The sequence below is a fragment of the Marmota monax genome, unplaced genomic scaffold (genome assembly GCF_021218885.2).
Source record: "Marmota monax isolate L192 unplaced genomic scaffold, Marmota_monax_Labrador192_F-V1.1 WCK01_AAM20220418_F8-fsc00040, whole genome shotgun sequence".
Taxonomy (NCBI): domain Eukaryota; kingdom Metazoa; phylum Chordata; class Mammalia; order Rodentia; family Sciuridae; genus Marmota; species Marmota monax.
In genome coordinates, this window is record NW_026692782.1 from 8618926 (window position 1) to 8646270 (window position 27345).

General features: G+C 42.9%; 1 protein-coding gene across 8 annotated transcripts in view; it reads right to left on the bottom strand.

Moving 5' to 3' along the window:
- Positions 1 to 27345, bottom strand: part of Psd3 (pleckstrin and Sec7 domain containing 3) — a 564781-nt gene that overhangs the window by 268363 nt on the left and 269073 nt on the right. For 7 of the 8 annotated variants that reach the window (XM_058580396.1, XM_058580395.1, XM_046447763.2 and 4 more), the window contains 2 exons: positions 18927 to 20037; positions 15058 to 15453 (listed from right to left, as the gene is read on the bottom strand). In XM_058580396.1, the coding sequence (XP_058436379.1) occupies positions 15058 to 15453; positions 18927 to 20037 (1507 nt within the window). Of the gene's footprint in view, positions 1 to 3105; positions 3498 to 15057; positions 15454 to 18926; positions 20038 to 27345 lie in introns of those variants that run through there. The other variant, XM_058580401.1, reaches the window with a different exon arrangement.

The window sequence follows — 27345 nt, forward strand, 5'->3', positions numbered from 1 at the left end:
CTTCCCAATCTCATAATCAGTAGCAAAATTGCTCCAACCTATGCTCTTGGGGATCCCCCTACTGAAAACCAGGGCCTCGACAAAGAACCAGCTGAACAAACAAGAGTGGCTTATTTGAGAACATTCTGGGAACAGAAACAACATTGCCCTCCTCCCTGTTACTAGGCATATCAGCAGCATCCAAGAACGGATGAGGCAAAGGCTGGGATGTAGCTCAGGGGTAAAGCATTGGCCTTACATATGTAAAGCTGTGGGTTCAATTCCCATGCCCAGAGGAGGCAGGGGTGGGAGGGTGGAGATGAATCAAAAGACTGACACAAAGAGTGAGACAAAGTCTAAGAACACCACTGGACAGCTGTCCCCCTTCTCCAAAGCATAAACAGTTCAGTACACCTATACCAGATGCAAGGACAAGCCACTGTGTCCTTTGAATAATCCAAGAAGATAAACCCATGGAGCTAGTCCAATCTAGCACTTCCACATGCATTACTTTATTTCACTCTCGAAAGATGTCCACTTTGCAAGAAAGGAAACTGAGGACCAAAGAAACTTGGCCAAGGTCACACAGCTGGTAAAGAAAGAGCAAGTCTGGAAGCTGAGCCCACATCTTCCAAGTCCATATTCAGTGTACCTTCTAGCTGATCCCCACCCTGTGCTGTGGATGACAAGAAGCCAAATACAACAGCAGACCAAAAGGCTGACTACACCACACCCTCAGGCTGCTGAAAGATACTAACAGCCCTGCTGGAACTCATCACAGACTGTCTCCCCAGAACTTCAAGACAGGGGGTTTTCAGGGCTCAGCCCAGCCCTCTACTCAGAGCTCCAACCCCTGGTCACCCTGCAGAAACTCTGGGTGGATCATATGACCCACACAGCGTGGCTAGGGCAGGATGTGTCAGATACATTAGGCTCTGGGTGACACAGCCCAGCTGTGAGGCGGCTCCCAGACATTCCAGACCCTGCAGGACTGCAGGGAGGAAGCAAGCTGTACAGAGAGCTGGCAGACCCGACAGAACTTTCCATACCACATTTGTACTTTCACACCACACGACAGTTTCAAATCAAGTTCCAAAGAAGAACTGCACAGACTATGCCTTGCAAGGATACACTAGGAAATGCCAACAGAGGCTCCCTTGGGGAGCGGGATTGAAGGGACCTCAATGTGAGGTACCTCAGGCACCGCATTCCTTTCATAATATTTTTGGAAACTGAACTGAAACTAAAATTTAAAGCTATGAGGATTACTGGAAAGTTATGAAGGTGAAAAGAGAAACAGTGTAAATTACTAACACATGAAAATTATTTAAACCAAAATTTCAGAAACAGTGATGAGGCATGAGACCTGTATAAGGCACATAACAGGGTGTATTTATTTCCATACACTATTTGTATGGGACCTTCCCTTGACCATAACAGGAGAAATGGAGCTGTTTTTGGAGGAGCCAGAATGTGTGTAATACTGACTCTGTGCCAGATATTTTTACATATTATTATTACCTCAATACTCTGGAAACGATACTATTATCCATAGTAGCTGACCAGGAAATAAAAGCTAAACTGTGACACAGCTGCACAGCTACCAACTCCTGGAGCAAAGAGAAAGGGCGAAGCCACAGCACTGGAAGAGCAGCCAACCTCCGCGTGCAAAGGGCAAGCTGCACCCAGGGAAGGGACACCGAAACAGCGGCCAGCTTCTGGCAATCCTATTTTATTCCCTGTGTGGGTCGCACACCACCTCTGAGGCACATAAGCAGAGTCCTCCATACTCAGGGACAACACTGGCATGCCATCAACAGGCCTGGGACACACTGCAGTCTTTACCAAGTGTTGATGATTTACACTAGCAGACCATTTTCCCCTTCCAGCTCCCCCTGCCACCCAACGGAGCCTTTGAGAGATGGCTGGCATGGGACAGGGAGAGGGGTGCTACCTGGAACGGGGGGGTGAGCAAATCCACAGCTCTCATCTCATCGCCACGCTTCTCTAACCTCTAGGTGCCCCTCATGTGCCCAACATGAGAAAGCACAATTTAAACAGAATGCTGATGTTTACAGGGTTTTTGATCAGTGCAGAACAACTAGTCACTGCTTCTGTGTACAGCACCTCAGTCAATCCTCCAACCCTCATGTTAAGCACTGAGGCCATTCCTACTGGACAGGAATCGGCACTTCAGAGTGGTTCCATAACTTGCTCCAAGACAAACTGTAAAAAGTAGAGGTAACACTGACACTTATTGGTCTAGGACTGCTAAACATTATGCTTGTGCCTCCCATAAAATATGTTTAGTGCCTCCCCCACCTCCAAGTATTCTACTTGTTCTTTATGATTAAAACTATGCAACAAAATGTTCAAACAGAGGAGGCAAAATTCTTACACCAATGAATTAATGAGACAAATGACATTATAAAATATTGGAAATATGAACTTAAAAATCTATAATCAAGAAATGCCAATGTAACCAACACAAACAGCTATTTCAGAAGCAGCTAAACTCACTGGGTCTTGAGTGTTCATGAATCCTTTACTCCCAAGCATCCTGAGAATGGGTGTGGTATCAGTGGACTCGGCTTCTATCCCTTCTTTAACACTGATGATCTCCCTTGTGCTCTCCAACTGACTGGGTCTCTTGGACATGAAAATAGATCTTCCCAGAGATAAACTGTAGAGTTGAAATTCCCTCAGCTCCAGGAAGAAAAACCTCCCTCTGCTCTTCATTAGGCTACTTTGAATTCTAAGACAAATCACCTTGCCATACTAACAGCATGGCCAACTTTGTTCTCGGAAAGGAAATAAGAATGACAACCCCAAGAAGTTGCTAAAGTGTTCACAGTCCAGGAACAGCACAACTCCATCCAGGGAAAAGCTCATCTTGCATGTGTTACAGACCTTGCGATAGATAACAGCCTCTTCATTTGTCAGCCTTACTAGGAAAATAATATATAGGAATAATCATTCTATTAAGTTTCTCCCCAAGATCTGAGCACAATGTTTTTAATTTGAAATTAATTCTTTTCAAATCTAAGGAATTCTGTATCACTACAGTTATCCACAATCCAGCACTGCCTAGGACCAGACAAAGACAATAAACCAAATTCCAGTTACCTCCGTCAGCAAGCAGTCTGCCCATAAATTTGTCAGGAACACGAAGAGCATTCTCCGGTTCCATCTGCTCAGCAGACTTTCATCTTCTGCAAGGGCTCTTTTACTGGACTTCTAAAGCTGCTTCTGTGGTGAGCGCAAACTGCTACACACCGACTCCGCAGTGACATTCTCCCAGAATGCCACTGTATCCCTCAGGGGCTGTGGGATAAGAACTTGAAAGAAGTTGAAGGAGGACTTCCCTGCTCCCTGCAGGCCACCCCTCTCAGCAGGCGCTTCCCTCCAACAGACCTGCTTCAAAAGTCCGACCCAGTGAGGTCACACATGACCTCACAAACATCCCGCTTAACTCTTTAAAAGCCAGCCACAAGCTCACAGCCAACAGAAAAAGCAGCTGTCTGAGCCTAACTGGAATGGCTGCTGTTTGAAGAAAGATGTTTGTCCGAAATCATTCAGAGAACAAGTAACCACAGCATCATTTTCCTTTAAGAGCTCTAAGGATTTTGAAGAACTGTTGAAGACCAGTTTCCAACAGCACACACACGCTGGCCCTACAAGAATGACTGCAATAACCCACAAACCAGAACTTATTATGTGATGCAAAGTTTAACCATGTTAAATGCACACCTAATCTTAGGTGACTTTTGTTTTCTAGTTTCATTTCTAGTTTTGTTTTTCAGCAATGGCTGATAAAAAGACATCTGTTGTCCCGTTGTTCAAATCCTACTTCACACAGCCCGAAGCAGAGGGGACACACTCACAGCTGTCAGATACAGACAACAGCTGCCACTGAAGCATCTGAAAGAGCAGGGATAACAGGAGTTGGGTGGTGTGACCCAGGCACAGCCGCCAGACCCAACTAATGGATAGCAGAGTCCACAGCAGTGCCCCAGAGGGGAACAGATTAACTTCAGTTGCCTTCTTTGCCAAGATTTTAATTTGGGTTTCTGGTATTTTTGTTGAGATGTGGGAATTATGGGGATCAGCAGGTAAAAGAACTAAAAGTTACCTTATAACCAGAGCACATAAAATTATAGACAAAATGTAATATGCCCTGGTTCACCAGAAAATGATTATACTTATAACACAGCAATTTTATTCCTAAATATAGATCTAGTCTTAGGACACTCTTCTATATGTGCACAGGAAGCCACAAAGAAGAACATGGGCACGTTACTGCACTGTATGAAGTTTAAAAATACAAGTCACAGCCGGCTGCTGTGGTGCCCACCTGTAATCACAGCAGCTCAGGAGGCTGAGGCAAGAGGACCATGAGTTCAAAGCAAGCCTCAGCAACTTAGTGAGGCCCTAACCAATTTAGTAAGACTGTCTCTAAATAAAATATAAAAAAGGGCTGGGAATGTAGCTCAATGATTAATCACCCCTGGGTTTAGTCCCTGATACCAAAACAAAAACAAAACAACAACAACAAAAAAAAAAAAAAAACCACAAGTCACAGCCAAAATGCTCACAAATAGAAAAATAAAATGTAGTCACACATAGTGACTACTATACAATAATCAAACTGATAAGCAAAAGCTTTTTAAGTTATTAAAAATGATTTTCAAATGTTGAAGTAAAAAGTGTTACAAAGGGAAACAAGAGTTTAGTTCATTAAGTTAGTTCATGAAGTTCAAAAGCACATTAAGTGATACCATGGTTATGGCCACACCCCATGCTGTGGTGATGTATATCAGCACATGGCTACCCTGACGGAGGGAGGGAAGGGGAACAGGACCAGAGGCATTCACAGGAGTTTGCAATTCTTCTGTTTTCTTAAGTGGGCTGGTGAGGTCACAGGTGTCTATTATCATCTGCATTTGCTGGCCTCCCTCAAACATTATGCAGTTTGAAAACGTCAGCTGCTTAGTGGCTCTCCTCACCTGCTCTGGCTGCCAAACTAAGAGAATAGGAGTCAAGAGGTCTTTAACTCCCTTAATTCCCAACTCTGAAAGTCCCCAGAGCCAAGCAGCTGCCACCAGTTGTACCACAGTTGGGCTCCCTCCCTCTGGAAAGCCACCCTGTCCTACGCCCCCCCACACACACCCATGTATGCCCACCTTGTCCTGCAAGGCCCACTTCCAAGAGAGCCACTCTCCCAGGAGAGAGCCCTGCCTTGCTCCCCAGGCTCTGTACTGGAGTCTGTGAGGCGATCCCCCTTCCCTTTCAGAGTCACCCAGGCATAGCCAGCAGCCAGCTCATTAAGCTCTTCATTCCACAAAAAATGGGTGCCTGGTGTGTATCAACCCCTGTGCTAGAGGTTCTCGAGGCCCAAACCCAAGACTTAAGGAGTCTTAGTTGACAGCCTAATAAGAGGGACAGGCCTGTCCCGACTAAACCTCATACAAAATCCTAAAACAGTTGTTAAGTGAACGCCAAGAACCAATAATAAACTTTTATGATTTTGTTTCACAATAATGATTATTCAATACCTCGTTTTTCCTGAAGACCACAGTATTACTCTTGGCAAGAAAATATCACCTTGTTTGTGTGGAGGCCGGGCTGCTAAATAGAGTCATTAGAAAGACAATAAAAAGCTGTCATTGTGACTCCTCACCTTCAGTCATCTAAGGCTCTTGGAATTTTTATGAGCTACTCACAACACCTGAGGTCCTCCCTCCACCTGCCAGGCAGACCCGGTGGCTCTGAAGCAGCTAGAAGGACAACATGCCCCTGAGGGGACCTGGCCAACATTCCTGGGCACTCATTAGCACAGGTGGCCTGCTGTCCCTTTTCCCATTTAGGGAAATGGAGGGTGGAAGAATTCGCTCAATCTGAACCCAAGCAGCCTGATGGAAGAACCCTCCACTGAACTGTTTGTGGTAGTCGCCTCTCCCTTCGCCGGACAAAACCCCTCAGATGATCAACTAAAAGGCAGACAGTGTTATCTGGCTCACTGTTCCAGGGTTTCAGTCCATGGTGGCTTGTCCCTGTCACTTTGGGCCTGTGGTGAGGCAGCACATCATGGTAGGAGCCCGTGGGTAGAGAGAAGATGCTCACCTCAGGGCGCCAGGGAAGAGACAGGGAGGGAGGGAGGGGCCAGGTCCTGATATCTCCTCTAAGGGCACGCCCCTATGACCTCACTTCCTCCAAGTAGGCCCCACCTCTTAAAGGTTCCACAACTTCCAATACTCCCCCCAGGCTAGAGACCAGGCCTTCAGCACAGGAGCCTTTTAGAAACGTGTAAGACCCACACCACAGCTGGGCACAGTGACCCACGCCTGTGATCCCAGTGACTCTGGAGCACGAGCCTGGAGGATCGCAAGTTGCAGGCCAGCTTGGGCTTCTTCTTTTTTTTTTTTTTTGGGGGGGGGGTAGTTGTAGATTGACAGCATGTCATGTCTTTATTTATTCATTTTTATGGGGTGCTCAGCGCCTCACACATGCTCCGCAAGTGCTCTGCCACTGAGCCACAACCCCAGCCCCCCAACTTGGGCATCTTAGCAAGGCCCTAAGCAACTTAGTGTCTCAAAATAAAAAGGACTGGGGACAGAGCTTAGTGATAGAGTGCCCCTAGGTTGAATACTCAGTACCAAAAATAAAAAATAACAATACTGTTTCCTAACAAAAAAGTCAATCCACCCCTGTATTTCTAGTACCCTATGTTACTACAGCAGAGAGGCAAGAAGTCAATTCCAGGCCCACAGCCAGGAATACTCTGCTTTTAAAAATCTCTGTTAGGTGGACTCTCCCTACCACAAGCACAGTTACCTTTAACAGGCCTGCTGACCCAAGACTGCAACTGTGTCCTCCTCAGCTTTGAATTCTGCCTCTAGCCAAGTTCCAGTGAGTGCTTCTCAAACTTTTGGGACTTGTGGAATCCCCTGGGAATTTGTTAAACTGCAAAATCTGAGATGCTCTAGTTTTAACAAGGTCCACGCTGATGTCCATGCTGTTAGTCTGAGGTGGATTGATGGATTTACTGAGCTGCAAATCAGAATCACTGCAAAGTCAGGGATGCTGTCAGTGTCCGGGAGTCGCTCTAGACCCACAGAGTACAGAATCTCCAGAGAATCAGAATTTGAGAGAAACCCCCACCTAAGTCTAAGAACGTCAAGTCTAAGAATCACTTTTTGTCAGCTTTATTATACAAACATGGTCCATGGACCACAGTTGTAGCTTCTCCAACTTCAGTGTATATATATATATATAAACCACCTGCATTATCTTGTTAAAATGCAGATTCTAATTTAGTAGTTAGGAGTGGGATCAGAGATTCTGAATTTCTAACAAGTCCCCATGTGAAAGCTATTAGGTAGCAAGATGATGAGTAAAAAAAGGTCAGAAAATTTCAGTAGTATGTGTGCATTTGATTTATAAAGCTTTCCTTTTATAATTTTAGATGCAGAGACTAGCACATGGAGGTTCAGGGCACAGGAGGAAGGAACCTGAAACAGCATGTGAAGCATGGGGATTATGAAGCCACAGCATTTCTAATATTGGTTTTTATAGAATTTAATATTAAACTTCAGTAGCATCAGTGAGAAAGATTCTAGTCAACTTCCCTAGCACCACCACCACAGCCTGTTGCTGGTGCTGAAGATGAAGGCCCTGCTGGGAGTTAGAGCCAATTCAACATGGACCCTACCTCTGCTCATAAACACTTTAAGAAATCAAAAAGAAACACAGGATTAAAGCACTGGAAACATGCCCAATGGAGTTTCATGCAAATTTGTGGTTCTAGGTAGAATACTTTCAGAGAATTATTTACATGGGAAAGACCCATGTCTTTTTCCCTCCCCAAACCAAGGATCAATGTATAACATCCAGGGACATAAACCTGATGTTAAGTGACCTCTGCTAAGAACAATGTTGTCACTTCTCTAAAAATTAAAAATTGCCCGGATGTATGAATAAGAAGGCTGCTGTATCTATCATCCCAACCAATTAAAACACTAACCACCATTCCAGTTTTTACTGAAGGTCATGGTTTTCCTTGTAATAATTTATGCTCCCAATGTCTGTTATCATTTGAGGTCAGCTTTGATAAAAGATCACCCGGGTAGCCAGCTCCTTACTAATCTTCACGCCAATGTCCACGAGCACCCGTGGAAATATGGTTGGTTGTTTAATGTTTAAACCACAGAATCAGAACATCTCTGAGAGTAAAAGTAGTTCAAATCCAGGACCACTTCCTAAATCATCACAAATTTATACAAGAGGCACCCAACAAATGGACAGTCCATGGCCACCGGAGCCAGGGCCATGTGAAGGCCCAGAAAGAACAAGCAACAAAGAGTGCCCGGCTTCCCCATGGGGGTCCCTGACATCAGCCTATGGTGGAGAAGGGAGGCAAGCACAGAAGAGAAACTGGCTTTTCAGGGCAGACTGTCTACAAAACAGTGTGAGGAGCCGCAAGGGCCCGGGTGCTCCTCTTTGCTTGGTGCGGGCACCTCTCAAGCCCACCCTCAGCCCACTCCCTGCCCCGAGCGCTTCTTCACTCTCACAGCTGCAAGCATCATCTGGGAGAGGGGTGACTTCAAAGTCTCTCCAGTGACCTTTGATGCCACATTCCCACTACCCTCCATGAAGGACCCTCACACTCCTCAAATCAACGTACTTAAAGCTGACCTCCGAGATGTTCTACAAACCCCCGTCTTTCCCCGATTCCTGCCGACTGCCTCTGGATTCAGTAAGCCAACCTGCTTGAAATTGCACCAGAGGTTTGAGTCAGCCCCCCACGTCCTACACGTAAGACATGCACCAAATCCTTGTGTCTTAATTTTTTTTTCCTTTACTAGGCTTTTTCTTTCCTAATTCCTTATTATTCCATAAAGTATGACCTAGACCACTACAAAGACTGTGAATAAACTGAAGGTGAATGAATATTCCCTGACTAGAACTTAGCAAATCCTTCCAACAAAATCATAAGAATTGTAAATTGGTTGGAAAGGTTATTTCCATTTTACCGATAAGGATCAGAGTTTCAAGAATGAGACAACCTACCCAAGATCAAGCTGCCAGTAATCCACATGTTAATTCCACCTACCACAGTGCATTGCACTCGATAAAAAGGAAGTGATGTTTCAGGAAGTCCAGAAATAAGTGTCTCAGAAGGGTTAGGGCTGGGAAGGCTGGGTGCCGAGGCGGGTGGCAGTACGGATGTTCAGGGAGTGGCACGATGGCTCCTCCTCAGGTGCTACTGTTGCTGCTAGTCATTTCATCATCATCTACTATGTGCCAGATATTATTAGTCGGCTTGACTTTCTTTCCTGTGATTCACCTCACTTGCCCCTCCCTCCTCTATGTAGGTATTATTAATTCGCTTTTGCACTTGGAGAAGTTCCCAGATTTTATGTATTTACTCACAACTGCTCACCCAGTAAGTAACTGAGACAGGACTCAAAACCAAGTACCACTGTGGTGAATCCTAATGGAGTCCCCACCCCACAGCACTTAGCAGGAACTCCTCTATGGTTAAAAAAAAAAAAAAAATCAAAATTCACCACTACATCCATTTCAGGAAGCTAGAAAGAAAAAAATAATGAGACCTTCCTAAACCACAGAAGAAAAGAATTAAAGAGGTGAACAGAGCCACAGCAGCCCACAGTGAACCACGAGGCAGCGCAGCTTCCCGATCCTAACTACGGAGAGTCGGGAGCTCCCTGGGCACCCAGATCCCTAGAGACAACGTCACGAAGTCAAAATAGTTTCCCTGTCATCGGCTCAGCTAACCCCACACTATTTTATTATTTATATGGTGTATGAAAATGTTTTTTTGGGTTTTATATTGGGATGCCAGAAAAATTTCTGAAGTCATACTTCCAAAAACTTTCTGTGTGACTCTTATTTCATGCGACTTCTTCCTAAGCAGAAAGGCACGAAGGAAAGAGACAAACTGAAGATGACAGAGGATCGTTCTCAACACCAGCGTTCCGTGTGAGATGGGGTGGGGGAGACAGGAGGAAGGCAGAAAAACCACAAACACCAAATTCAGAGTGGACTGAACACTTGAAGCACTTTCCTCAGGCCTGTCAGCTGCACACAGATGCAATCCACCCCTTCCCCGAACTCCTCAGTATCTGAAGGAAAAGCTAGGAAGCGGAGACACAGAATCCATCTACTATGCGGAAAAGGTAATTTTAAAAAGCAGTTTTAAAAAGCCAGAAGAGAAGTTCCTGCCACATGACTGCATTTGCTCTCCTTTCCTCTCTGTCCAAACCCAAGCTTAAAAGAAGCTGACAACATTCGGGTCTCTGTGGTCACAATGACAGCATCCGTGCCTTATGGTCTTTGGGTCAGAACTTACTGATTGGAGTTGTGGTCCTCAGCTGATAGGCCGGCAAAAGAGAAGCACCCAGACACAAAGGAACCCATTGGAACACAGACAACTGCAAGTCCCTATCCTTTCTAATTTGGGAGCCATGTGACTGGACTTCACACAGCACCGCTGACCCTGGGCAGCCTGAGTGCCTGTAGTTGGACCACAAAGGGAGGAGATGTTACTCTTTGCCCCTTCATTAAAATATTGTGTTAGACACACAGCAGGGCAAGCTGTCTACCGGCTGACAGGCAGCTCCTTGGTAAACGGTCCATCAGTCTGGAGCACCTGACAGAATCATTTCTGTCCAGACTGATTCCAAGACTTTTAAAGAGGCATTTTATCCTTACCAAGAGTGATCCATTTGATATCACAAAGGTACACACTGCTTTAATCAAAGACAAATAGTGAGATAAATACTCAAAAAAAATGTTCTTCCCAACCAGCTATTAGAATAAAATAGATTTGGAATATTTTTTTCTTGGACTTAGGGTAGGGACAGAAGCTGGAAACAACTTGATCTCCCTATGGCACCAAAGCACAGCTAACTCCAGATTGTATCTGAAAGAGGATGTTCCAAAGTGCTCATCGCAACTCCCCCGATTCTCACCTTTCTTTAGAGTAGCAAAGGAACAAAATAACATCAGCACATGCTCAAAAGAAATCACTGTCAAATACTGCCACTGAAACAATCTTTCATGACAAAGTAAAAAAACACATACTAAAATATGAAAGGATTTAAAAATATTTCCAAGCAATACCAAAACAAATATTTTTGCTGTTGCTGTTGTTGAAGGTATTTGGTCCTGTTTAGGATCCATCATGCAATCATTATCAGTCATCCCCTTGATTGAAGAGCTCAATTCAGCACAGGTCCTAACAGCATGGGCTCTGGAGGCTTACTGCTTGGGTTCAGGTGCTGGGTGTGCCTCTTACCATTTGTGCAACCTTGAGCAAGTTATTTAACCTCTCTGTGCTTTAATTTGTCTGAAAAATGAGAACAGTAATAGCTTCATTCTTTCTTCCAGCTTATTAAGAGACTTAAAACACCACAGATTTACCAAATAAATAAAACCTGTGGGCCTCAGGTTTTATATAAAAGCACAATTAGAGACTAGGCTAAAGTAATCTGAGAATATTTTCTACTAGCTAACAACTAATACTGTATACATTAACATCAATTCAGATGGGCCTAATTTCCTTAAGTATTCTACTAAATATCAAAGGGCATTATTGGGGGATATTCAGTCTGATTGTCCCTTCTTCAACCCTTCCTCAGAGTTCACTTTAGCCCATGTGGTCAGACCTCAGCCTAGGACCCAGGATTACCGGAGACCCATGAACAGAAATGGAGCACCCAGCATGTCAGCTTGTTGTATTGATCACCTTTCTTTTGTAAGTATTGTACTTATTAATAAAATTGGATGATATTCTTTTCCTTGAGTTCGAGCTGACCCTCAGGACTTGGCTGAGGGCAATCAATTATACTGACTACTGTGCAGTCAGCAATCTAGGCTGGATTTCCTCAGCAGGCACAATACCTCCAAGCCTACTTCCTTACCTCTGCAGAGGGATGTTTTAAAAGGCTGCTCATTGATTGCTTTAAAATCTTATGGAAACAGGTTTATTAATGACTTGTTAAGTTTTCCCTCAAACTCAACAACATGCCTCGGCCACCATCAAAAACAACCACCAGTGCTGGGGGTGTAGCTCAGTGGTAGAGGCGTGCTAGGTTTGATCCTCAGCACCACATAAAAATAAAGACACTGTGTCCATCTACAACTAAAAATAAAAAAATACACCAACCACCACCAGCGCTCCAATTAAAACTTAGTTTCTTGAAAAGAGACCAACCCCAGTTTCTATTTCTGAAGACACATGGCATGAACAGAGCAGATGGAAAGAAACAGTAATGACATTAAAGACCAGGCACCGAGAGCAGCGAAAGAACCAGGTCTAGGCACCAGGTGACTTGAACTTGTGCAAAGGCTCCATCAGTAGAGAGTCATGTGACTTTGGGTAACTTTTCCCAACAAAATGGGACACAGATTCTTTATCATAGAACAAAGTCAAGGGGGAATGCGGGTAGGAATGAGATGGGACATCATTACCCTAGGTACATGTATGACTGCACAAATGGTGTGACCCTACTTCGTGTACAACCAGAGAAGTGAAAACTGTGCTCCATTTATGTAAAATGAATCGAAGAGCATTCTGCTGTCATGTATAACTGGTTAGAACTCATAAATTTAAAAAATAAAAAAGATAAAAAACCCAAGGTCATCTAAGACCCTTTCAAACTGTACTTCCTCAGCCCACAATACTAACACAATTCTTCTGATATTGCAACTTCTCCAAAACACCTAAGAAATGGGGGGGGGGGGTTAAAGAAAAATACGAGACCTTTTTAGTTCCTTTAAAACTTTTTAGGATCATTCTGTCACACACACACACACACACACACACACACACACTTTTAACCTTAACATAAACATACACCTCAAAATAAAACTTCCTTCACCTACAACCACTTACTATCTTATGTCAACTCAAATGATACAAAATGAGGAGCCCCGTCAAGCTGCTCTGTCCACGTGGCTGCAGCCCTGGTGGACCAGGGCAATGACCGCCAGCCAGGAGACCTGGAGGACAAGGGCCAGGGCTGATGAGAAGCAGGCTGGCTGGCCTCTGAGGTACATCTCCCACAGTGTTAGAATTTGGACTTTTATCACTGGCGAGGTATCACGGCCTGATGATGCAGGTGACACAGCTGAAACTTCATCTCCAGACAGCCTGAAGAATTTAGGCCACTAAATCTTAGGCTAAAATACTATGACCTACTCCAGGATGCTAAGGATTTGACTCTGTCCGTGCTAATGCCCCGCACCCAGGCTGCCCAGACCATGGCCGCTTCCTGTTCTCCGTGGCTGTCCTCCAGTTCCCTCCTGTTCAGACACTACTCGCCTCATACCTTCATGGACACACCTTCCCTGTGGATTCTGCAGTAAACCTCTCTGCCCAGACCACCTCCAGTTCCTGACCTGGTTTTGATCAGATGTAAACAGCTTCCATTCACCCTAGAAAGTCGGGTTGGAACTGAGAGGAAATTATCTACATGCCTGTCACACAGCACTCTGTCACAATTTAGTCACCAGGGATGATGAGGAAGCAAAGGACTAACTTGTCACCCTCCCCTGGGGAACATCCCCTCTCAAGGGTGCCTCCAGTTAGAATCCCCCACTCTCTGACACACTCCCTTTTCAAGGATTCCCCACCTTGGGACACCCTCCCCTCTGGGACCCTCAAGGAAACCCTCAGAGTTCATTCCCCTGGGGGACCCTCAGAGAAACGCTGTTTTGAGGGACACACCTTGGGGACACCCTCCACTCGGAGGTATAGGAAGTTTACACTTGGACTTAACAGATGCCCAATTCAGAGTCAAACATTTCCTCAAGCCCCTACTTATACCAGGCGCTGTGCTAGGTGCTCATCTATGTCAACCCTTTCAATCTCATGGTCACACCATACACAGGGTATCAGACCCCATTTTGCAGATAAATAAATCAGCCTTCAGAAAGAATAAGTGGCTTGTCCAAGTAATTCAGACCCGAGTCTTGGGCTTCTGAGACCTTCTTTTCATTCTCTGTGACCCACAACCAACACCCACAACCAATTTCACAGGAGAATGCGGAACTACAATGTTACAATGTACCAGCCTTGAATTTGCTCATCCAATAAAACACAAACCTATAAAATAGTTACAGAAAATGCCAACACAGGGTCAATTGTTCCAAAAGAGATTTGCTGAATACCTGTAGTACGCATACTGACTTTTTTTTTTAAGCACTGATTTTCTTATATAGCTTTATCCCTATTTAACCTTCCTTCCCTCCACCACCACCTAAACACACAATACACACAGGGAAAAAAAAAAAAAACATCAAAACTAAATTCATAAAATGTATAAGGTTTAGTGTTCTCTGACCACTGATGGAGATGCTAAATGAGAGGCAGATGACCTGAAAGTGATGGTTAAGAAAAAAATGAAATGCTAGATAATCCACAGCTGCAGAAGGAATCCCTAAATGACAGGGGATGGTGCACGTAACCGAGATAATCTGTCATTTTACCACCCAGATAGATAGTAGAAAGAGAAAATAAGTATTTACAGACTTGCCAAGAATCACCTTTATCAAGCATCCGTATCAGATCCTCCCCTCCATCTCGGGAACAGGTAGACAGCCAGACAGAACAGGATCTTGGGGAATAAAAGGCTAAAAGAGTCTGGTGACCATCAAACCCAAATCCCTAGACATACAATCAAGGAATCTCTGGACTAACCCAATGACCTGCTCCATGTCACCAAGAAATGCTGGTGCAGAATATAGCTCTTTTGTCACAGTAGAGGCCACTGTCAAGCCTCCTGGCCATCCACAAGCACTTGCTAGTATCTATACAAGGTAATCCAGGGAATACCACAGAAGAGAAGGCACACAGCTGGCCAATTTGGCAAACCACGAAGGTGGACTGTGCCAGACCTTAAAACCCAAATTACTTTTTACTCACATCATTTGCTTATATCCAGTGAAACTGGCCCAAATGATTTTGAAATATAGTAGTCCACATTCCTATTTCCCAAAGAAAGAACTCTACAAACACAGCCACCACAAAATGAGCGACAGTGGGTCTGGTACCTTCCCCAGAAGGCCATCTCCAGGGGGCCTTTCATGTACATGGAGTCGCTGGCATCATTCAGCCCGTTGGTGATCCCGCCAGAGTAGCCCAGGACGATCCCGCCATCTGCTGAGACACTCAGGACATCCTGGTGTCCTCCCGCTGAGGTCCTCTCCAAGAACTGACCCCCTTCTTTAATGCGCTGCTGGATCATTGGTGTAAGGGGCATCTCAAAGCTGAAGTAGCTATCTGGCTCCGAGTAGAGTGTCTCCAGCGACTCTGCACTGTAGTACAAAGAAGTGTTGTCCAAGATGGTCTCAAACTGGGAGCTGTACACGTCAGTGGAGTCCTCGGTGTACCCTGGCCCAAGCAGTTCATCATCTTCGCCCCTGAGGTGCTCCTCCTGCTCCAGGATTCTAGAATGAAAATAAGAGTAAAGAATTTCAATACTAGGTGATTGTGGGGGGGTTGCACTGCTGGGGACTGAACTCAGCGGCACTCGACCACTGAACCACATCCCCAGCCCTATTCTGTATTTTATTTAGACACAGGGTCTCATTGAGTTGCTTCGCACCTCACTTTTGCTGAGGCTGGCTTTAAACTCACGATCCTTCTGCCTTAGCATCCCAAGCCTCTGGGAGGATTACAGGCATATGCCAGCATTCTTGGCAGGTTAATTTTTTTTTTTCTCCTTCAACCTAAAAAAACATGATGTTCTTCTGTAAGTATAGCTCATATTCACTGAACTTGTGTGTTAACCACATTTAGGTTTTTTTAAGTTTTTGGAGGTTCTGGGGATTTAACCCAGGAATGTTCCACCAATGAGCTACATCCCACGCCCTTTTTATTTTTTTTTATTTTGAGACAGGGACTTGCTAAGTTGCCCAGGCTGGTCTAGAACTTGCAATTCTCCTGCTTCAGCCTCCCAAATCACTGGGATTACACGTATGTGCCACCACGACTGGCTTAACATATTTAGGAAAGAAGATACGAAACACATTTGGGTTTAAAAAAAAAAAAATTAGCCCACATGTGACTACACTGTAAATAATTTAATAAAGTTTCAAACCAGTTTCTTAATGTATGAATGCATCTGGTCCAATGAATATTTGCATAAAATATTAAATTCTCAGCTATGCTCCAAAAATTCTGACCATATACAACTACCATCATTTTTAATTATGATAGAAGCAGATAAACATACCATGCAAACTTGATACAGTAAATTTTCTGAAAAATATACACTAAACTGAAAGGGAAGGTACTGGGGAATAAGACAGATCGAATTGTTATGTACATGTACGAATATGGCATAAGGAATCCCTCTTTTAGGTATAATTTTAATGCAACAATAAAAATAATTTTCTAAAAATACACTAAACTTTCATCAGTTATTAATACTTTCTGATTTAAATAAAAACAAATGTCCTGGAAAGGATGACTTGAGCAGAATCCAAGGGGCTGCCCTCTGCTGACAACAAAGCCACATTGCAGAGAGCACAGGTCCAAAACTGCCCCACCATGAATGACCTCAGGGACATAGTAACTTCAGGGCCACCCAAAGAGGCTAGCACCAACTTACAGCTGATAAACTGGGTGGGACACTGATTTTGACAGACAAATATGAAAAATACACAACATGTTTTTCAAATATTAAAAATGAAGGTCAGTATTACTAAATGAAGTTTAAAACTTGGTGAGGTGGATCAGTAGCAAAAGCAGGAGGTTGAGCCAGAAAAAGGGCTGAGTTATATACAGCTCCATGGCAGAACTTTTACCTAGCAAGCGTGAGGCCCTGGATTGATCTCCATCATGCGGGGGTGTGGGGGGGAAGACAAGAAAAACCTGGGGCTTAATTCTGGCTATGCCAATTACTACTATGTCACTTTTTATGCAACTTTACTGAACCTCTCTGAGCCTCCAATTCCTATATATAGGAATAATAAGTAGAAATAGGAATTATCTATTAAGTATCTCATAAATAATCCATAGTTCTGGTTATTACCAGAAGACAACAATGCAGTTGTGCATGTTGTGTTTTAAGTTGTGGAAGGTCCACCATGTACCAAATTCTATTCTGGGCTTATATCTCGTAAGGTCTTCCCACTGACCTTGGAATAAGAGACAGAGTTCTATGCAGATGCTCCTTCCCACAGCCTGGCTAACTCTTATTCATTCCTCAAATCTCAGCTTAATGACCATTTCCAAAAAAGGGCCTTAGCCAAGCCATCAACTGAATGAGCCTCTCCCCATCCACCCAAATTATTCTGACGTGTCTTTGTTGTTTTCCTTCATAGTACCTAGCACGATTTGTGATCCCATGCTAATTAATGTGTTTACAGGAAAAGTGTTTTTCCTCAGTGGTCAATTCCATGAGAACAGTGACCACAGACTCTATTAATTTTCAACATTCCTTTATGCCCAGCATCTCACAGGGTCAAGGACAGTAAACAGTGGGGAAATATTTGTGAAAAGAATGGAAGGAAAGAGAAGAAAGAATGAATTAATAATCTGAACATAAATACACATTCTGACAGGAATATAAATACTAAGCCATATGCCACGTATCGAGGCTGGTTTGAGGAAGCCCTGGAGATTTTACATGCTAGGGATGGGAGAGGATCCTAATGGTCTTCCCAAAGGAGCACAGGTCTCAGCAGATGTGTTAACTGCAAAGGAAAAGACATCTCCTTGTATAGAACAAACACAAAACTCAAATCACAAAGAACACTTCCCGCTTGACAGAGATGTGCTCCTACATAAGCTCTAACACAGGTGTCAGAGGGCTAACAGGGTCGAGGGTGCACATTCCAGTGCAGTTCACAGCAAACAACTCTACCCAAAGGCACACAGGTGGTCAATGGGTCCTGGTTTCCATTCATCCAAGCATAGAGCTGGTACGGATCTCAGAAATGTAGACCAGGATGAATATCATGCAATACCAAGTTTAGACACCAGGGCCACAAATCAAAACACATACTACTTGTGAGAAGAAGGGAGTCCCATGTGAGTTCCACAAACAAATGAATTACAGAGTCTTCTTTCTGCCCTTTTGAAATGTGTTCTCTAAACACGGAAAACTCCAATCCAGAACTTCTGGGTTCACATCTGAAAGCAGGCTGCATTGTAACTGGTGTGCACTACACTGCAGCCGTTGGGATTTGTACCCAAGAAATGGCTGAGTTAAGATACAGTGACTACATGAGATACAACAAAAGAGTCTAAATCTTTTCACACTGTTTCAAACAACTATGGAGTGCTTTAGTTACCTTGATGCTGAAAAACTCAAAACCTGATGAATACAATACAATATCAGTGAAATGGAGTTGCAAAACTAAGGGTTCAACTAAGAGTTCAATGGTCTCTTCTGAAAGTTTGCCTGGTCCATGCCTAATGGACCTTGTTACAAGATCACCTTAATGTCCTATAAACTTGGAATCTAAGAAGGGCCTAGCTTAGGACACCTTCTCTTTCATTCTATGATGAGGAGGATCCAGAGTACCACAGTCCCCCCTTATCTGCAGGGGACACATTATTCCAAGACACTCAGCAAATGCCAGAAACCAAGAATAATATTCAAATTCCAAGAATACTGTGTTTTTTCCTAAACATGCATACCTATGATAAAATTTAATCAATAAATTTAAGCACAGTGAGAAACTAACAATCATAAAATAAAAGAAATTATACCAATATACTATAATGAAAGTTATTTAAAACTTGGGAATCGCTTATTTCTGGAATTCCCCATTTAATATTTTCAAACCTCAGAAAGTGACACTTGCGGTAAGGGGGAACTGCGGTACTGTAAGTTGAGTTCTGTCAAGCACAGGACGATGGCTTTCTCTAACCAGGCATCACAGACAGCAAGGTGACTCTGGGAGCTCACCTTCCCTTGTCTCTCTCCAGCTCAGCTCTCTTCTCAAGATGTTGTCTGTTTTCCTTGAGGAAGACTTCATCCTCGCCACTCTCAGCAAGAGGCACCGGGGAAAATCTCCCTGAGCTAGCGCCAGGCCTCTCCGAGGGGATTTTCCAGGTTTCATCCCAAACACGCTCAGTTACACCAGCTGAATGGCAGGGAGCAGCAGCTGAGATGAGATGGCTTGGCACTTTGGAAAACTCTTTGCTTACAGGAGAGGCTGTCCTTGCCGGCGATGTCTCAAAATCAGCAGGAGCCTGTGTCTCTCTCTTCCCTCCTTCTGTCCACAGTATTTCCACCCCTTGAAATTCCACATGCTTGATCCGGCCTGCACGTCCCAGGGAGCCTCGATCACATCCCCCTGGGTGCTCTCTCCTAGCATCAGAAATCTGCTCTTTTGAAAAGCCAACGCTGCCTGCAGAGTTATCGGTTACTGCTGGGCTCCGCAGGGAGGACACGGGATAAGCTGGCTCGGACGCACAGAGAGCCCCTTTTCTCCCAGTAGTAGTTACCCGGGGAAGCTCAGCCTGGGTCTCTCCTGTTAATAGTGCAAGTGCAGTCAGATCTTTCTGGATGCTCAAATAAACATTTTCCTCAGTCGTTCCTTCAGCTGGAAGAGGTGTATCTGGTGATGGTTCCTGGCCCGCAGAGAATGGCTTGGAGGCTCTCTGTGTTTTATGACTGGCAGTGTCCAGCTCTTTTTCCACATGCTGAAATGAAAAACTAGAAACAGCATCTTTGTCCAGTACCTTTGTAGCATGTAATGTTCCTGAAACTATTCTGGCTTCTGTGTCTTTCAGAGCAGAAATCAGAGAGTCAATGGATTGTAAACTTTGTTCCTTGAGGTGACTTTGAGAGGGGGCTTCAATGACATCTTTTGGTCCTTCCGAAATACTGTTGAGCCCAGAGCCTTGGCCAGCAAGAAGATGGACCCCCCGTGGCCCTGGCGGGTGGCATGGCAGAGACTCTGCATCAAACTCCAAAGAAGTTCTCAGGCCTTCTCCGCCTTCTTCCATGGTCCCATATTCTGGAAATTCATTTGTGACATTCGGTGGGAGTAAAGTGCTTCCTCCATGATCACCTGTGAATACAACAGAAGAGAAACAAGACTTATTTCTGGATACCAGGCTCCAGTATGTGTTCATCGGTATCCAACATTAGCACTCGACAATACTTAGGTATCTGATTCTTGCACTGCGCCTCTTTCCAACACCCTGTGGCTCTCATACTTTATAGCCACCCCTGCTAGCATACATGCATGTCACAGCACAGGAAGCAATCCAATGACACATGCCATACTTAACCCTGCTTCTGATAAGAGTCCCATGCATTAGCATGCAGTAACTCTGCTACTTCATGGGCAAAAACAGATTTAAATGAATAAGTCTCATCTTCCAATACCACTGGGAAGACAGCAACATAAAATACTTATGTTGGTCATAATCAAACAGCCTTATGAATGTGCAGGACAAGCTCTGAGACCAAACCTCAGAGGAAAGACACTATAAAAAGTCAGTATATTTTCTAGCCAGAAGTCTCTGCATTCCACTATGCAACTTCAGTGGGAAAGAAAATGCTTTCAAAATATCCCTGAAGAAAGAGAGTGCAGCCAACATGGAATAGGAAACGGAAAGTTGAAAAGACATCTAGGATCCCCAAAGCCCAGACTTATAGTTCAATTTTTTAATTGATAAATGAAAGTTATATGTATTTATGGTGTCCAACATGATATTCTGATAAGTGTATACACTGTGAAATGGCTAAATCAAACCAATATATATATCCATTAACTTTATATCTTTTTTGTATGTGGTGAAAACATGTAAAATCAAGTCTTAGCAACTTTCAAGTGTGCAACACCTTGTTTAAAACTTCCTGGTTAACAATAGATCTCCTGGATTTATTCCCTGCACCTGAAAATGTACATTTTTTAACCACTATCTTCTCAATGCCACCCCCTCCCTCTCCCATTAACCACTATTCTACCCTCTACTTCTATGAGTTTGACTTTTTAATAATATTCCACATGAGATCACCAACTGCGTACAATTTCAATATTATCTTATGCAGAACTGCAACATATGAAGCAGAGAAAACAATATTTAATTAGGCTACATTTATTATAATGAATCAAATTTACATTTTCCTATTAAAACGACAAGTCAGCGAGAACTGAAAATGGGAACACTGACACATAAAATACTTAAATTGGGGGTTTACAGATAACAGTTACAGTCTTTTCAGCCTCTCCTGAACTGGGTTTTGGTGACTCTGTATCTACACTAGAAATACAATATACTCACTTCTACTTTACGAAGGAGGACATCTGTTGCTGTTAAACCACAACAGAGTTACAACCTTCTTAGTTATTGAAATACTTCATATATGTACAAATAAATACACTGAAATGGCATGAGAGTCTTAATTTAAGTCATTAACAAAACAAGGTAACTTGAAAACATGACTTAATACGTGGTACCCTCCACGTGTTAAAATTTGATAAATGGTAACAACACACCTGAGGGTATATGTTGTTTCATATGCCATTTTCTTAAGTAATTTGAAATGTAATTTTTAAAGCTAAATTGGAATCAAGTGTTGATGGAATCTAAGAAGCACTTCAGCATGTCACCAGACAGAACCAACAGCTATGGCATGCTGAAATTTTTGAAAAGGAAGCAAATTCTCCAACAATTAATTTGAAAATGAAGACATGTAAAAACAATAGATGGTAGCATATTAGCATTTATTTTTTCAGTGCCAAATATATTATTAGTACCTCTAATTTTCCCCCTCTTAAGATCCAGTGGGTTTTGGTATATTCACAAAATTATGTTAAGTATTACCACTATCGTCACAGAACATTTTCAATATCCCTAAAAAAAACTTCCAAATCCATTAGCAATCCCTCCCCATCTCACAACTCCTCAGTCCCTACTAAGTACCAATCTGCTGTCCATCTTGACGGCTTGTGTATTTTGGATACTACATATATAATATACAAGTCAAATAATAAGTGCCATTTTGGGTCCAGTTTCTTTCACTTAGCTCAATGTTTTCAAGGGTTATTCATATTGTAGCATGTATCAGAATTCCATTCCTTTTTACCACCAAATAATATTGCATTATATGTAAATACAACATTTTCTTTATCTACTTATCAATGGATGGCTATTTGGGCTGTTTCCATGTTCTGGCTACTATGAATAATAAATTTGTATATGAGTTTCTGCATCTAAATATAACTTCAATTCTCTTAAGGGAATTTCTAGGTCATTTGGTAAATCTATGTTTAATGTTTTCAGGAAGTGCCAAATAGTTTCCCAAAGCAACTGCTCTATTTTATATTCCTACAGCATGTCTGAGGGTTCCATTATTGCGCAGGTTAGAGGGTATAAAGTAGCATTTCTCTGTGGTTTTGATTTGCATTTCCCCCAGGGACTAATGATATTGAACATCTTATCATGTGCTTACTGGCATTTTTGTGTAGCTTCTTTACAGATGTGTCTACTAGGATCCTTTGCCCATTTTATAATTGGTTTATTTGTCTTATTGTTTAGTTGTAAGGGTTCTTTATATGTTCTGACAGAGGTTCTTTATCAGATATATACTTAGGAAATACCTCCCATTCTGTGCTTTGTCTTTTCACTTAATTGATGTCTTTTGAAGCACAAAAAACTTTTAATTTTGATTAACCCAACCTTACCTAGTATTCTTTTGTTGTTTATGCTCTTGATGTCACATGTAACAAATCACTGTCTAATCCAAAGATACAAAGACTTACTCCTGTTTTCCTTTAAGAATTTTACAGTGTTAGCTATTACATTTAGATCTTCGATCTATGTTCTAGTTAATTTTTGTATATGATGTGAAATAGAGATTCAACTTTATTCTGTCACATGTAGATATCCTGATGTCTGGCACTATCTGTTGAAAAGGCATTCTCTTCTCGTACTGACTTGCCATGATACCCTTGTAGAAAAATCACTTGTTAATAAACGTAAAGGTTTTTGGGGTCACTCAATTATACTGCACTGAGCTAGATATCTATCTCTACACTGCGTCTCTCCGTCTCGATTACTGTAGCTCCAAGTAAAATTTGGAAGTAACAGTCCTATAACTTTGTTCTTCCTTAGTCCGGTGATGATGGCCACTCTAGGCCCCTCATACATTCTGCATGTATTTTAGGATCAGCTTATCAGGCAGCTGAGATTCTGAAAGGCACTGTAATCAATCTATAGAGTTCTGGATTCTTAGCCATATTCTTACTGTATCTTTAGATCCATGATCAAGGACTGTCTTTCCATTTATTTATTCTTCTTTCTTTCAACAGTGTCTTGAAGTTTTAAATTAAAAGTTTTGGATTACTTTCATTAAATTTATTCCCCTAGGCATTTTATTCTTTTTGATACTACTAACAGGGAAGTTATTTTTTTTTTACTTTCATTTCCAGATCATTCATTTCTAGCATAAAGAAATAAAATCTATTTCACTGATATGTTGGCCACAAACCCTGCACCTTGATGAACTTGTGTTTTAGGTCTAATAGTGTTTTCATAGATTCCTTAAGATTATCTACATACAAGATCATGCCACCTATGAACAGAGGTGGCTTGATTTCTTCCTTTCTGACTCCAATCTATCTTTCTTATATATTTCTCTCAGCTCTCCTCTCAAATATCCTGTACCATTGCTTCCAAAGTGAAGGAGGGGTGCCGCACACATACCTTCGAGAGGTTCTCTTTAATTCTAATATATACTGGAAATAAAACTGCCCACTTGGACACTCTCTACTTTCTAATCCTCTGACTTGCTCAACCTCTTTTTCCCACCTGACATACTTCTTCCCATCTCAGCACGATCAGTTTTTTTTACCCCACTTTCCAAGGCCTAATTCCAATTCCCTCTCCTTAACCGGGCCTTCCCTCAACTTGAGAGATATCACCTTTCCTCCTTAAAAATGGCAAGAGCCTTTAGCTGTGTGTTATGTACAGTACAAATACGTGAAACCAATGAACACAGTCAGCTCACATCTGAAAGCTTCAAAAGACTACAACTTCTAACCCATCGTGAAGCGTTTAGAGAAAAACAACCACAGTGACCACCAAAGCCATGTACATACATAACCCCAAAGCACACCGCAGCGAGATTCATTCAACGAAGGGAAGAAAGGTTAAGCCTCATCATGAGGGAATCCACTGTGTGGACTGGTTTAAACTGTCATCTACAACAGCAATGAAAATAAACACTGGCCCAGAGAAAAGCAAACAAAAGGAAATTAAAGACAAGAGAGACCTCAAAGAAACTAACTAATTCTTGTGCCCCGTATTTTAAGACTCTTTTACTGAGATGCCTCTTTCTCAGGGACGGCAAGTGCATCCACTGTGGGCAAATGCTTGTGCTCTTTGACATAACAGTTTGACAACTTGTCAAACCAAGAGATCAGACAAAAGGGAGGGGCCAAGGCAAGGCCCTGCAGGACACCCTGCTGGCTTCCCATCTTATTGCTCCTCTGGTCTAAGTTCACTGCTCTTTGAAGTTGTCGTCTTTTGAAGTGCTAAGGAGTTTCATTTATTTTATCAACTAGTTGAGGACCAGCACAGACAGACCAGGGGAAACAAATGCTCCGAGAGCCTCAATGACCTGACCAAGTCGAGTACAATGCTGTTCAACACAGTATTATATCAGAACTAAGGGTCAGGAATCATTCCTGGTCTCCCGTCTCTCAGCAATAAATTCATGGGAAAAACTTGGTGCTGCTGAGTTGTAAGACCACCATTTCCAACAGCAGCAGCAGCAGCAGCAGCAAACACGATACACAAAGTCTTCCAGCGGCTGCTTCAGTGTAGAAGCAGTCTTCATGGTCATTCTCCCTCGGTTGGAGCACATGTCACAGGATACAGAGCAACAGCAACCTTCTCCACCAAGCACAGCACCCCATCACACGCAAGAGCAGTTTATTTTTGCTGTTTGCATCTCTTGTCACCACTTGAACTATATTAAACGACAAATAAAATCTGCGAAATATCAATCCCAACCCTTTACTTAGAATTTCTGATTTGCTCCTCAGAAGTCGTTCCTTTGGAACTCCCTCTACTAGGGTGATTATATTTTAAAAAGAGCAATTTTTTTTTCATTTAAGACTTTTTTCCCTCACCGCCTTTCTAACAGGGCCGTGGATACTCCAATTCAAGGTCCACTGATTGCCAACTTCATTCATTCAGCAAACACTGACTGCCTACCTGCTATGCACTCAACACACAGGATCCATATCGGTGTTGTCAGAGCCTGTCAACTTGGCACGTTACAAAGACCACCTTGGTAGCAAGGGAAGGACGTACAGGGAGAGGCTTACCCCAAACCAGACTCAGGAATAACCACTGAGGCTTCCAGCAGGAATGCAGGCAAAAGCCAGGGAGCCCAGAACAAAGGCAGAATGGACAGAGCAAAGGAGCAAGTGTTGCTGGGCCCCCAGGACACCACTCCAGCCAGCATCCACACCCATTCCCACGTCACCACCTTCTCAGCCCTCCCTAATTTCACTGGGTTTCCGCCGTGTTTCCGTGGCTTAGCCTCATCCAGCTGTGGTGGGTTCTTCCCGCCTAACTTGTTACCTTGTCCCATTTAGCTTCCTGTCAATCTCCATCTCCAACTAAAGTTTAAGAATCCAGCTCAAAACATTTCTACTCCAGAAGGCCTTACTGAATTAGTTCTGCCCAAATTTGGTCTCATATCATATGACAAAAGGGACTTGTTAAGTACAAAAAAAGAATTTCGGCGCTTACCTAAATATAAACCACACACTAGTAGAATGTGAATTAATGAATAGTTCATAGCTAAACTGCATTCTTCTTCCACTTAAAAGAATGGAAATGTCGTCTGAAGTATGTGGGCAGAGAGGAGGGAAGGGTTTTCACACTTGTGGAGAATATATACTTGGGCGGGTTCTTTAGAAGTTGGCCTTTTCCATCAGGGATAGGATCTGCTGCTTTGTGCATCTGATCTGATTCCTAACAACTGCTTCCTGTCCTTTGGTAAAGATGCTTTTCTGTAATCAACTATAAACCCACCAATTATATTTTTTTAAGATTTTTTTCCTTTGATTCAATATATTGAGGGAGAAATGGGATACTTTTGAATGCTAACAAGATCAGTTTTAAAATTGCTTTGGTTTGGGTATTAAAGAGCCATCTGTTTCTGCAACTGCAACTCTGAGACAGGACTGTAATAAAATGGAATAGAGACATCATTTCTTCAAACCATGAGGAAATGAGCCTGCTTCACAAGACTGGCTGCACAGACCTTTCTAAGAATGACCCTGTTTGAGAGCCAGGAAATGAGACAAATTTTCTTCCATCCTGGCTAGCAGACTCCTTAAAAGAAAATGGATCAAGAAAAACAAAATAACAAATATTTGCAACCTCAGCCATTAGCTGAATATGTTTATCACATAATTGATTCTGAGTAACTGATACAGATTACTCTGATAATGTCATTTTGACACCTAGATTCCTCAGAAGAATCACCATGGATTGATTGTACATGCATACATCTCCTAGAACCTGGGCCCAGTGGTTTGGGGAGATGTTTTTGTTTGTTTTGTGCTGTTGCCACTAGAATATAAACTGCAAAAGCCAAGAATGTGGCCCGCTTCCTTTATCACTACATCCCCAGAGTCTGTAATGCTAATACCTAACAAAATGAATGCTTTTATTGAATCAATCAAGTAAAGTATGTTCTATCACAACGGGATGTCAAAGAATAAGAAACAAAAAGAAGAAGCTTCCTTAAACACAAGCAAGACACTACATGTAGGTGCCACCCAGGTTCTAGCCCCTGCTCCCCAATACAGGCTTGGATAGGTGCACTATCCCAACTTCAGAGCTCGCTCTGCCAACATCTACGGTGCACTGCAGAGCAGAGTAACAGACAGGACCAACCTGCCTCTCACCATCAAGGAGCTTACACCCAGTAGTTCCATCTATGTGCACTGTCTGCTTGCAAAGTTTAGTAGAGGTCACAGTTGTAGAATTCAGCATGATACTACAATAGGCTATTACTATTAAGCATAAATGTTTCAATTGATTATTCTCTAAACACTATGCTGGTTTCGTTCGTTCGTTTGGATTTTTTTTCCCCTTGGTACTGGGGAATGAACCCAGGGGTGCTTTACCACTGAGTCACATCCCCAACCTTTTTTATTTTGAGACAGGGTCTTGCCAAGTAGCTTAGGGCCTCACTAAGTCACTGAGGCCGGCCTCAAACTTGAAATACTCCTTCCTCAGCCTCTGAGCTGCTAGGATTATAGTCGTACCCCATCATGCCCAGCTATGTGGCTACTTTAACTAATTAAAATTTAATAAAACTGAAAATTAATTTGTGCAGTACT